The 13,934-nt window shown below is 40.0% G+C and overlaps 1 protein-coding gene across 34 annotated transcripts in view; it reads right to left on the bottom strand.

Annotated features, from left to right (window-relative positions):
* Positions 1-13,934, bottom strand: part of LOC140537170 (protocadherin gamma-C5-like) — a 226,653-nt gene that overhangs the window by 61,628 nt on the left and 151,091 nt on the right. For 2 of the 34 annotated variants that reach the window (XM_072659479.1, XM_072659477.1), the window contains exon 1: positions 7,478-9,788. The exons of 29 other annotated variants lie outside the window; for them this stretch is intronic. In XM_072659479.1, coding sequence (XP_072515580.1) covers positions 7,478-9,778 — 2,301 coding nt within the window. In that variant the 5' untranslated portion in view covers positions 9,779-9,788. Of the gene's footprint in view, positions 1-584; positions 3,117-7,477; positions 9,789-10,903; positions 13,466-13,934 lie in introns of those variants that run through there. 3 more of the 34 variants (XM_072659474.1, XM_072659463.1, XM_072659445.1) reach the window with 3 other exon arrangements.

Raw genomic sequence — 13,934 nt, forward strand, 5'->3', positions numbered from 1 at the left:
ACATTTTTCCAATGCTTAATTCATCAGATTATTTGTAGGAAAGCAAAAAAATCACATACTTGTATAAACACACTGATACTTAGCGAACTGTACACTGACATGGAAAGTTATAGAAGAGATGTGTGAGGCCAATTGACGGTCCAGCCTGTACAGTGCTGTCCGGGACAAGTAGTGCTGAAAAGAGCTGAATTCTGCAGTAAAAGAGGGGATTGCATTCTAAAAGCTCGCAATAAGAATCAGAAATGTTTAATCCAGTAATACCTAGAAATCCATCAACTGAATTTCTGACAAAAAAAATACCTGAAATCCATTAAATATATGGAACATACTTCAGTCACATACAACCATTTGATAAACTTCAGTAATGTAAATTAAAGTATTTTTATAATGTATTTATATTATTACTCCAGATGAATATTTTACGACAATATACACATTAATATCGACTTGGCCAAAACTGTATATTTCCATGAAAATCATCAGCAAGAAAAAAAAAGTTTTGATAAAGAATAAAGACTTTGAGACGAGACTTTTCCACACGCAAGACAGCGTGTGAGAGCTAATGTGTTACAATAGAGGCTTACCAACTCTGGAGAATCGGGGTCTTCAAGAAGACTTTTATCCTTCATTGCACGCTGCAGAGTCTCTTGGTCCACCACTAAAACACTCTGTCCACCAAGTGTAGAGTATTTACAGTCACTTTTCCTCGAGTTAGTCGTCATACAAACGTCATAATTATACATGTGAGGAAGAGTTCCAGTAACTCCAGTGTCTGTGTAACCGGGTGGATAGTATGGAATGACTGGGAGATTGGACTGATAAAAAATACGAGACTGTCTCCACCTGTAGATCTTCACTGATATTATAACAACTACACAGGTAATGAAAAGGAAGGAAACAGCAGCCAGTGCTAAAACTAAATAAAACGTCAAGTTATCATTGTATTCTTTTCCATGTGTAAAGTCTGTGAATTCTGACAGCACTTCAGGGAAACTGTCTGCTACAGCTACATTGATATTAACTACAGCTGAGCGAGACGGCTGTCCATTATCCTCCACAACAACAGTGAGCTTCTGTTTCACAGCATCTTTATCAGTGACCTGCCGCACAGTCCGTATCTCTCCATTTTGTGGGCCCACTTCAAACAGAGCCCTGTCTGAGGCTTTCTGTAGTTTGTAGGAGAGCCAGGCATTCTGTCCAGAGTCCACATCAACAGCCACCACTTTAGTCACAAGATAGCCAACATCTGCAGAACGAGGCACAATCTCAGCCACCAGAGAGCCACCAGTCTGTACTGGGTACAGAACCTGAGGAGCGTTGTCGTTCTGGTCTTGAATTTTAATGGTTACTGTCACGTTGCAACTGAGAGGAGGGGAGCCTCCATCTTGCACTTTTACATGGAAATGGAAGTCCTTTAACTGCTCGTAGTCGAAAGAGCGCACAGCATTAATGACTCCACTGTCAGCACTGACTGATACATATGATGATACAGGAACCCCATTAACAGTGCTGTCTTCTAAAATGTAAGAAACACGCGCATTCTGGTTGGAGTCAGCGTCACTGGCCTTCACTGTGAATATAGAGAGACCTGGTGTGTTGTTCTCCACCACAAAGGCCTCGTAGCTACTTCTATCAAAGACAGGAGCATTATCATTCACATCTGAAATGTGTAAATGGAGAGAAGCGCTGCTGGAGAGAGAGGGAACTCCCTCATCAGAGCACATCACAGTGATGTTGTATTCAGCATCTCTCTCCCTGTCCAGGTCCTGCTCTGTGCGCAGGCTAAAGAAATTATTAGATGGTGAGGTGATGGAGAAGGGAATATTCTCATTGATAGTGCAGTGAACCTTTCCATTCATAGCTGAGTCTGGGTCATTTACTTTGATCATAGCAATGACAGTACCATGCATTGAGTCTTCAGATATGGAATTAGACTTAGATATAATATTTATTGATGGTTTGTTATCATTAATATCTAACACATCAATAATTACTTTACAGGTGTCAGAGAGACCTCCCTGGTCCTTGGCTTGAATTTCAAGTTCGTAAAGCCTTGATTTTTCAAAATCAACTTGACCATTTAAGACAACATCGCCACTATACTGATCTACAATGAACAAATCTGACAAACTGTCTATTGTTTTGGACATGTAATACATTATATGACCATTGGAGCCTTCATCTGCATCAGTGGCGCTTATAGTAGTCAATTTGGTGCCCTTAGCTGCATTTTCATATAATGTAGCTTTATACACATTATGTGTAAACACAGGAGCATTATCATTAACGTCTAATACAATAACATGTATTTTTACCGACCCAGACAGAACCGGCTCGCCTCCATCATTCGCCGTTAGCAACAATGTGAATCGTTCTTGTTTTTCTCTGTCAAGGGGTTTTTGTAAAACCATTTGAACTCTCTTATCCCCACTTGCCTGATTCTGTAATTCTAAAACGAAATTATCAGAAGGTTTCAGCGAGTAGCTCTGAAGCCCATTTGTACCAACGTCGACATCTATTGCTCTCTCTAACGTGAACCTGGCTCCAGTTACAGCCGATTCGCTTATCTCAAACCTGATTTCTTCAGTCTGGAAAAACGGAGCATTGTCATTTATGTCAATGATTTCAACGGTAATAGAATATAACTCCATCGGATTCTCCAGAATAACTTGAAAATGCAAAGCACATGGAGTCGTTTTAGCACAAAGGGACTCGCGATCTATTTTTTCTTTAATGAGAAGCACCCCCCTTTCCTTATTCAGCTCGATGTATTCCGTGCTGTCCTCCGTAAAGATCCGTGCTTTCCCAGACTTTAGTCTTTTTAAATCGAGTCCCAAATCCTGAGCAATGTTTCCCACCATCGAGCCTTTAGACATTTCCTCCGGAATGGAGTAACTGACCTGGCCGACAGCGGAGTGAGAAGAAAGGACGACGAAAAACAATACCGTACGCAGCAACACCGAATATGACATTTTCTCGACGACAACGAAGATGCTCAGAAACGACAGTCCCATCCAGGTTTATATCCTTGACGTTTGTAAACGTCCAATGTGAAGGTTTTTACTTATTTTTTCTCTAAAGCGCGACAAAACGTCTCCACCAATACCTCGCACATCTATAATGGACGGTCTGAAAGCTTTTTTTTCTCTCCTGAAACTGTGGGTGGATCTGAGACATATAAGCATAGAATCGAAGTTTCGTTGATAAACAGCGGCCCTCTGAGTCAAAACCGAGAATTACAAATCAACTAAACTTGTGTTTGTAAAAGTCTTGATTGTATATAATATGCAAGTAAAGGTACAAATCAATAACATGGTATTTAAACATTGTGGTCTACAATTTTTCAATGACAAAAAATACAGTTCAAGATGATGTTGTTACTATACTTGTGTCCTTTCCCCCACAATACACTCATGCAAACAATGTATTTGTAAAGGTTACATAAATTAAATAATTTTTAAATAAAAAGGAGATTTGAGATTAATACTTCTGAATAATGTTTAAAATTAAATTAGATCCACAGTAGATGTGGAAACAGAAAGAACTGCTCAGCACATGCTGTGCTAAAATGAATCCATTTGAATTACTTTGCATGTATATTGTAGCACACAAATATTACATTTAAGAGATGCGCGACAAAGTTCAGTCTATGTTTGAGGAGCGATTAGAAAATAACATTCTGATGTTCATAAGACTCCTATAATCAAAATACGTAAAGAATACATAAATCGTATGTAAAACAATAAAAACAATAAAACAATACTTCTGCTGTCAAATTATGCTGATATTAATGTCACGACCATGAGATTCCGAAAGAAAATTAGTAGTATTCACGACGTTAAGAAGACTGTGAACATAGCTATAATTTTGGCGTTGCAATTTAAAAACACTCACCAAACACAGTGGATGAATCCATTTTACATGCAGTGTAACAAGGTAACTGACTTATATCTTATTTTTAATTTGAATCTGTCCAGTACATATAGTGTTGACATTAATCAATACAGCTAATCACGTTACTGATTGAGGTTATGGACGTCAATTTTCAATATCATACATTTTCATATTTTCACAGACATGCACGACGTACAAAGAAAAACAAATAAATCAAACAAAAATTTAAAATACGGATGTTTACATAAAGCTCTTACCAGCTCCGGAGAGTACTGATCTTCAAGGTAGTTGTTTTCGTTCATTGCACGCTGCACAGTCTCTTTAAAACTGGGATCCACCACTAAAACGCTCTGTCCACCAAGTGTAGAATATTTACAGTCACTTTTCCTCGAGTTAGTCGTCATACAAACATCATAATTATACATGTGAGGCAGAGTTCCAGTAACTCCAGTGTCTGTGTAACCAGGTGGATAGTAGGGGATAACTGGAAGATTGGACTGGTAGAAAATACGAGACTGTCTCCATCTGTAGATCTTCACTGATATTATAACAACCACACAGGTAATGAAAAGAAAAGAAACAGCAGCCAGTGCTAAAACTAAATAAAACGTCAGGTTATCGTTGTATTCTTTTCCATGCGTGAAGTCTGTGAATTCTAATAGCACTTCAGGGAAACTGTCCGCTACCGCTACATTAATATTAACTACAGCTGAACGAGACGGCTGTCCGTTATCCTCCACAACAACAGTGAGCTTCTGTTTCACAGCATCTTTATCAGTGACCTGGCGCACAGTCCGTATCTCTCCATTCTGTGGGCCCACTTCAAACAGAGCCCTGTCTGTGGCTTTCTGTAATTTGTAGGAGAGCCAGGCATTCTGTCCAGAGTCCACATCAACAGCCACCACTTTAGTCACAAGATAGCCAACATCTGCAGAACGAGGTACAATCTCAGCCACTACAGAGCCACCAGTCTGTACTGGGTACAGAACCTGAGGAGCGTTGTCGTTCTGGTCTTGGATTTTAATGGTTACTGTCACGTTGCTACTGAGAGGAGGGGAGCCTCCATCCTGCGCTTTTACTCGGAAATGGAAGTCCTTTAACTGCTCGTAGTCGAAGGAGCGCACGGCATTAATGACTCCACTGTCAGCACTGACGGACACATATGATGATACAGGAACCCCATTAACAGTGCTGTCTTCTAAAATGTAAGAAACGCGCGCATTTTGGTTGGAGTCTTTGTCACTGGCCTTCACTCTGAATATAGAGAGACCTGGTGTGTTGTTCTCCACCACAAAGGCCTCGTAGCTACTTCTATCAAAGACAGGAGCATTATCATTCACATCTGAAATCTGTAAATGGAGAGAAGCACTACTGGAGAGTGAAGGAACTCCCTCATCAAAGCACATCACAGTGATGTTGTATTCAGCATCTCTCTCTCTATCTAGTTCCTGTTCTGTGCGCAGGCTAAAAAAATTGTTGGACGGTGATGTGATAGAGAAGGGAGTATTATCACTGATAGTACAGTGAATTTGTCCATTTGCCCCTGAATCTGGGTCATTTACTTTCATCATAGCAATGACTGTACCAGGCTTTGACTCCTCAGATATAGAATTAGACTTAGATATAATGTTAACTGATGGCTTGTTATCATTAATGTCTAACACATCAATAATAAGCTTACATGAATCAGACAGACCTCCCTGGTCTTTTGCTTGAATTTCAAGTTGATAACGTCTCGATTTTTCAAAATCAACCTGACCGTTCAAGAGGACATCGCCACTATCCTGATCCACGATAAACAAATCTGATAAACTATCCAACGTTTTTGACATATAATATGTTATGCGGCCATTGGAGCCTTCATCTGCATCAGATGCACTTACAGTAGTCAATTTTGTGTCCTTCGCTGCGTTCTCTGACACGGTTGCCCTGTACATTTTATGCGTAAATTTTGGAGCATTATCATTGGCGTCTAAAACTATAACGTGTATTTTAATCGAACCAGACAACATTGGCTCACCTCCATCATTCGCCGTCAGAAACAATGTGAATCTTTCTCTGTCTTCTCTGTCAAGGGATTTTTGTAAAACCATCTCTACGCTTTTATCACCATCTGCCTGATTCTGTAATTCCAGAACAAAATTATCGGTGGGTTTAAGCGAGTAGCTCTGAAGCCCATTTGTACCAACGTCCACATCTATTGCTCTCTCCAGGGTGAATCTGGCTCCTGTTACGGCTGACTCGCTTATCTCAAAGCTGATTTCCTCGGTCTGGAAAAACGGGGCATTATCGTTTATATCCGTTATTTCGACGGTTATTGTGTACATTTCCATCGGGTTCTCTAGAATTATTTGAAAATGTAGAGCACATGGAGTCATTTTTGCACAAAGAGACTCACGATCTATGTTATCTTTAATGAGAAGCACTCCTCTCTCTTTATTCAGCTCGATGTATTCCGTGCTATCCTCCGTAAAGATCCGCGCTTTCCCCGATTTCAGTCGTTTTAAATCGAGTCCCAAATCCTGAGCAATGTTTCCAACTATAGACCCTTTAGACATTTCCTCCGGAATGGAGTAACTGACCTGCCCGAGTGCGGAGTGAGAAGAAAAGACGACGAAGAACAATACTGTGTGCCACATCACTGTGACGGGGTTTTCTCGGCTGCAGAAAATTTCCAAGAATCAAATCTTCAATCCAGAAAATAAAAACTTAAATTTAGCGAGCAGTAAGTGCAGATCCCGATATAGACGGTCGAAGATAGCCGATAAAAATGTTTCATCCAGACAGTCAAAGACACGGAAAACGCGACTGGAGAGGTTTTCTTTCTCTGATTATTCAGGGTGGTGTGGGTAAGTGTAAGGCGTGCTTATAAAGAGACTTTGTACCGTTGATAAATAGCGGCCCTTAGAGTCAGAATTAAGAATTACAGCTGAACTATTGCCGATGAATAAACTCACATTTTATGACAGATATAGACAGACAGGTTGATGGATGTATCGATAGATAGATAGGTCTTTTAAAAATTCCTTTACTGAAACAAAATATAGTTTGCCTGTTTTAATAAAGAGATCTAAAATATAAATTTTATAGATTCTAGCGTCACGGACTATTCAGCATGTCTAGCGCTGTCCAGGACAAGTAGTGCTGAAACGAGTTTGCAGAGGGGCAGAGAAGGGGTGTTGGGTAGTAGGGAGAACATGAATAATACCTGGAACTACATAAACTGAGTTCTTGATTACATTAAATACCTGAACACCAGTAAAACAAAACAGTAGCAAATACTGTGCATGGACACATACATTCAAAGAATTTTTTTTGCAGAATATAGTAATTATATGTTACTCTATATGAAAAATCATTTTAATATATCTAAACATTTTCACATACAACATGTATTCCAAAAAAGGTTATATTCATATATACATCTCAACAAAGTCAGCTTTATATCAAAATCCAATCAGAGACAAGGCAGTCTCTTACAGCACCAATTGCAAAACACATTTAATGATTAATGAGCTAGGAATAAAACCATATGGATGCTTTTATATTTTGAAAACTATTATCTGATACAATTGATGCTTACCAACTCTGGAGAATCTGAGTCTTCAAGAAGACTCTTTTCCTTCATGGCACGCTGCAGAGTCTCTGTGAAACTTTGGTCCACCACTAAAACACTCTGTCCACCAAGTGTAGAATATTTACAGTCACTTTTCCTCGAGTTAGTCGTCATACAAACGTCATAATTATACATATGAGGCAGAGTTCCAGTAACTCCAGTGTCTGTGTAACCGGGTGGATAGTAAGGAATAACTGGAAGATTGGACTGGTAGAAAATACGAGACTGTCTCCATCTGTAGATCTTCACTGATATTATAACAACCACACAGGTAATGAAAAGGATAGAAACAGCAGCCAGTGCTAAAACTAAATAAAACGTCAGGTTATCGTTGTATTCTTTTCCATGTGTAAAGTCTGTGAATTCTGACAGCACTTCAGGGAAACTGTCCGCTACAGCTACATTAATATTAACTACAGCTGAGCGAGACGGATGTCCGTTATCCTCCACAACAACAGTGAGCTTCTGTTTCACAGCATCTTTATCAGTGACCTGGCGCACAGTCCGTATCTCTCCATTCTGTGGACCCACTTCAAACAGGGCTCTGTCTGTGGCTTTCTGTAGTTTGTAGGAGAGCCAGGCGTTCTGTCCAGAGTCCACATCAACAGCCACCACTTTAGTCACAAGATAGCCAACATCTGCAGAACGAGGCACAATCTCAGCCACTAGAGAGCCACCAGTCTGTACTGGGTACAGAACCTGAGGAGCGTTGTCGTTCTGGTCTTGGATTTTAATGGTTACTGTCACGTTGCTACTGAGTGGAGGAGAGCCTCCATCCTGCGCTTTTATGCGGAAATGAAAGTCCTTTAACTGCTCGTAGTCAAAAGAGCGCAAGGCATTAATGGCTCCACTGTCAGCACTGACTGATACATAAGATGAAACTGGAACCCCATTAATTTTGCTGTCTTCTAAAATGTAAGAAACACGGGCATTCTGGGTGGAGTCTGTGTCACTGGCCTTTACCGTGAATATAGAGAGACCTGGTGTGTTGTTCTCCACCACAAAGGCCTCGTAGCTTCTTCTGTCAAAGACAGGAGCATTATCATTCACATCTGAAATCTGTAAACGGAGAGAAGCACTGCTGGAGAGTGAAGGAACTCCTTCATCAGAGCACATCACAGTGATGTTGTACTCAGCTTCTTTCTCCCTGTCGAGTTCCTGCTCTGTGCGCAAGCTAAAGAAATTGTTGGATGTTGATGTGATAGAAAAGGGAATATTTTCAGCAATACTGCAGTGAACATGACCATTTGCAGATGAGTCAGGATCATTTACTTTCATCATTGCTACAACGGTGCTGGGAAGAGCCTCTTCTGATATGGAATTTGACATAGATATTATAGTTATATCTGGTCTATTATCGTTTATGTCCACCACATCAATAATTAGTTTACATGAGTCGGAGAGTCCTCCTTGATCTCTAGCTTTAATATCAAGTTGATAATGGTTTGTTTTCTCATAGTCAATTTGTCCAATTAAAGTGATTTCTCCATTGTCCCTATTGATCATGAACAGCTCTTTACCATCTTCGTTCACTTTTGAAATATAATACGTCACATGCCCGTTTGAGCCCTCATCTGCATCAGAGGCGCCGACCGTTGTTAATTTTGTACCCTTTGCTGCATTTTCTATTACAGAAGCCTTATAAACTTTCTGAGTAAAAACAGGAGCATTATCATTAACATCCAGTACAGTTATATGTATCTGGACTGTACCCGAGAGCACTGGCTCACCTCCATCAAGCGCTGTTAACATCAAAGTAAACCGTTCTTTTTGTTCTCTGTCGAGAGGTCTTTTTAACACCATCTCTACGTTTTTACCTCCGTCGGCATGACTTTGCAGCTCTAAAACAAAGTGATCGGTTGGCTGAAGAGAATAGCTCTGAAGCCCATTTATTCCAACGTCTGCATCCACTGCTCCGTCTAACATGAATCTCGCTCCGGTCACAGCTGACTCGCTTATCTCAAAGCTGATTTCTTCCGTTTGGAAAATCGGAGCATTGTCGTTTATGTCCGTGATTTCCACGGTTACTGAGTACATTTCCATCGGGTTTTCAAGAATCATTTGAAGATGCAAGGCACAAGGTGTTGTTTTAGCGCACAGAGACTCACGATCTATTTTCTCTTTTATTAGAAGCGTGCCTTTCTCTTTGTTCAGCTCAATGTATTCCTTGCTGTCCCCGGAGAATATTCGCGCTTTCCCTGATTTCAGTCTTTTTAAATCGAGTCCCAAATCCTGAGCAATATTTCCCACCATCGAACCTTTCGACATTTCCTCCGGAATGGTGTAACTGACCTGCCCGAGCGCGGAGTGAGAAGAAAGGACGACGAGGAATAATACCGTGTGCCACATCACTGCCATAGGGATTTTCTTCTTTGTTGAAAACTCCAGAATTAAATTTTAAATCCAGAAATGCAAACATTAATATCCGCTACCATCAAGTGTGAATCTTGACATTATCACATGCAAAATAACTGACGGAAATTTCCACCCAGACAACCAACGACACAAAAATCTCCACCGAAGAGGATTTCTTTCTCTGATTATGGGGTGGTCTGGGTGAGTCGAAGGCGTGTGCATAAAGCGACTGTGTAACGTTGACAAATAGCGGCCCTCTGAGTCAGAATTAAGGATTACATCTCAAGATTCACCAAGAAATGCATTTACAACACAAACGTATGAAAATTTCAATTCTAAAATAATAAACATATGAATAAAAATAAATATCTAAATGTAAGAAGTTATCGTGTGTCTTTACCATTAATTAATCTAGTGGTGAATTACAAAAAAAAAGTAAATAGTTGTAATGCAGATTTATATCAGGCTACGTTCAGAGGGGAAAACTGTTAGTATAAAATATGTTTTGCCAAATAGGAAAGTATATCATAAAGTTAAACAACAGGCCTAACTAACTGAATGTTTAGGATGTCTGGCACTGTCCAGAAAACATAGTGCTGAAATGAGTTAAAACATAAACAGAAAAAAAGTGTTTTGACTTTTTAAGTTTTAAACGCTAAGGAAATTAATCAGAATTACGATATTTTTCATCAACATATTTCTTGCCAATCTAAATTATACTAGAAACGGTAAGAAAAATATTTTTGACGTTTTCTTAGTGTTCAATCATTTGGCTCATTTATTAGTATAACGCCACCTTTTAAAAACATATATTTGCTTCATTTCATGAACATACAGTGACAAACCTAAAATGCCGTAATTTTAACAAAAACAGCAACACCATGTTCAATGAAGAACAAGCTGACCTTTAAGGTCACGGTCAACTACACAACAGCTCATTCCAAAAGCACCAAAGCACACTGGCCAGGCAATTTGTACGCATTTAATTGGGCATATTGCCAAACTTTACACGCTATAAAACGTTAGAAAAATGCTTACCAACTCAGGAGATTCTGGATCTTCCAGAAGTTCCTTTTCCTTCATTGCGCGCTGCATAGTCTCTGTAAAACTGGGGTCCACCACTAAAACACTCTGTCCACCAAGTGTAGAGTATTTACAGTCACTATTCCTCGAGTTAGTCGTCATACAAACGTCATAATTATACATGTGCGGAAGAGTTCCAGTAACTCCAGTGTCTGTGTAACCGGGTGGATAGTATGGAATGACTGGGAGATTGGACTGATAGAAAAAACGAGACTGTCTCCATCTGTAGATCTTCACTGATATTATAACAACTACACAGGTAATGAAAAGGAAGGAAACAGCAGCCAGTGCTAAAACTAAATAAAACGTCAGGTTATCGTTGTATTCTTTTCCATGTGTGAATTCTGTGAATTCTAATAGCACTTCAGGGAAACTGTCCGCTACAGCGACATTAATATTAACTACAGCTGAGCGAGACGGTTGTCCGTTATCCTCCACAACAACAGTGAGCTTCTGTTTCACAGCATCTTTATCAGTGACCTGCCGCACAGTCCGTATCTCTCCATTCTGTGGGCCCACTTCAAACAGAGCCCTGTCTGTGGCTTTCTGTAGTTTGTAGGAGAGCCAGGCGTTCTGTCCAGAGTCCACATCAACAGCCACCACTTTAGTCACAAGGTAGCCAACATCTGCTGAACGAGGCACAATCTCAGCCACCAGAGAGCCACCAGTCTGTACTGGGTACAGAACCTGAGGAGCGTTGTCATTCTGATCTTGGATTTTAATGGTTACTGTCACGTTGCTACTGAGTGGAGGAGAGCCTCCATCCTGCGCTTTTACACGGAAATAGAAGACCTTTAACTGCTCGTAGTCGAAAGAGCGCACAGCATTAATGACTCCACTGTCAGCACTGACTGATACATATGACGATACTGCAACTCCATTAATGGTGCTGTCCTCTAAAATGTAAGAAACACGGGCATTCTGGTTGGAGTCAGCATCACTGGCCTTTACTGTGAATATGGAGCGTCCCGGTTTGTTGTTCTCCACCACAAAGACCTCGTAGCTACTTCTCTCAAAGACAGGGGCATTATCATTTACATCTGAAATCTGTAAATGGAGAGAATTGCTGTTGGAGAGTGGGGGGACTCCATTATCAGAGCACATCACAGTGATGTTGTACTCAGAGTCTCTCTCCCTGTCCAGTTCCTGCTCTGTCCGAAGGTTAAAGATATTGTTGGATGGTGATATGATAGAAAAGGGAATATTTTCACTAATACTGCAGTGAACGTGACCATTCGCAGATGAATCTGGATCATGTACCTTTAGCATTGCTACAACGGTGCTAGGAGGAGAGTCTTCTGATATAGAATTTGACATAGACAGAACAGTGATAGTTGGTTTATTATCGTTTATATCTAACACATCAATTATTACTTTACATGAATCTGAGAGCCCTCCTTGATCTCTTGCTTTAATATCAAGTTGATAATGATTTGTTTTCTCATAGTCAATTTGTCCACTTAATGTAATTTCACCATTGTCTCTGTTTATCATGAACAGCTCTTTACCACCTTCGTTCACTTTTGAAATATAATACGTAACCTGTCCATATGAGCCCTCATCTGCATCAGAGGCGCCTACCGTAGTTAATTTTGTACCCTTTTTTGAGTTTTCAATTACAGAAGCCTTATACACTTTCTGAGTAAAAACAGGAGCATTATCATTAGCATCAAGTAAAGTTACGTGTATCTGGACTGTACCCGAGAGCACTGGTTCACCTCCATCTATCGCTGTTAACATCAAAGTAAAACGCTCTTGTTTCTCTCTGTCAAGAGGTCTTTTTAACACCATCTCTACGTTTTTACCTCCGTCGGCATGACTTTGCAGCTCTAGAACAAAGTGATCGGTTGGCTGAAGAGAATAGCTCTGAAGCCCATTTAATCCAATGTCTGCATCCACTGCTCCGTCTAACATGAATCTCGCTCCGATCACTGCTGACTCGCTTATCTCAAAGCTGATTTCTTCCGTTTGGAAAACTGGAGCATTGTCGTTTATATCCGTGATTTCTACAGTAATTGTATAAAGCTCCATTGGTTTTTCAAGAATCATTTGAAGATGTAAAGCGCACGGTGTTGTTTTTGCGCAGAGAGACTCGCGATCTATTTTTTCTTTTATTAGAAGCATGCCCCTCTCTTTGTTTAGCTCGATGTATTCCGTGCTGTCTCCGGAGAACATCCGCGCTTTCCCAGATTTCAGTCTTTTTAAATCGAGTCCCAAATCTTGAGCAATATTTCCAACATCAGATCCTTTAGACATTTCCTCCGGAATGGAATAACTGACCTGGCCATGCGCGGAGTGAGAAAAAAGGACGACAAGGAACAATACCGTGTGCCACATCCTTGCAAAATGTGTTTTCTCGTCGGCAGAAGATTTCCAGAATTAAACTTTATATCCACCAATAAAAACGTGAAGCTAATCCGATCATTAAGTGTAAATCCTTACTTGAAAGATCACAGAATAGATGACGAAAATATTCCACCCAGATAGACATAGACACGGAAATCTCGACTGTATAGGTTTTCTTTCTCAGATTATTCAGGGTGGTGTTTAAGGCGTGTACATGCAGAAATTGTGTAACGTTAACAAACAGCGGCCCTTTGAGTCAAAATTAAGAATTACACCTCAGGATTCACCAACGAATGCATTCACAACATACAAGTATCAAGAGCTGAATAATAAAATAAAAGACATTTAAAATTTTTAAACAAATAGGTTAATGAATGTAGGAAGTGATAACGTGTCTTCAGCATAAAGTATTCTCATTGTATATCAGAAAAGAGTAAATCATTGTAATGTAAATGTATGTCAGCCTAAATTCACAAAACGATGAAATAACAGTTCGTGTAAAAATATATTTTTTGCCAAGTAGGGACAGAATAACAGAATATTAAACAGTTGGAATACATGCCAGACTGACTGAATATTCAAGACGCTTGGCGCTGTCCAGGGAATGCAGTTCTGAAACGTGTTAAAGCAAAAACTGAAA

This window comes from Salminus brasiliensis, chromosome 16 (assembly GCF_030463535.1).
Source record: "Salminus brasiliensis chromosome 16, fSalBra1.hap2, whole genome shotgun sequence".
Taxonomy (NCBI): domain Eukaryota; kingdom Metazoa; phylum Chordata; class Actinopteri; order Characiformes; family Bryconidae; genus Salminus; species Salminus brasiliensis.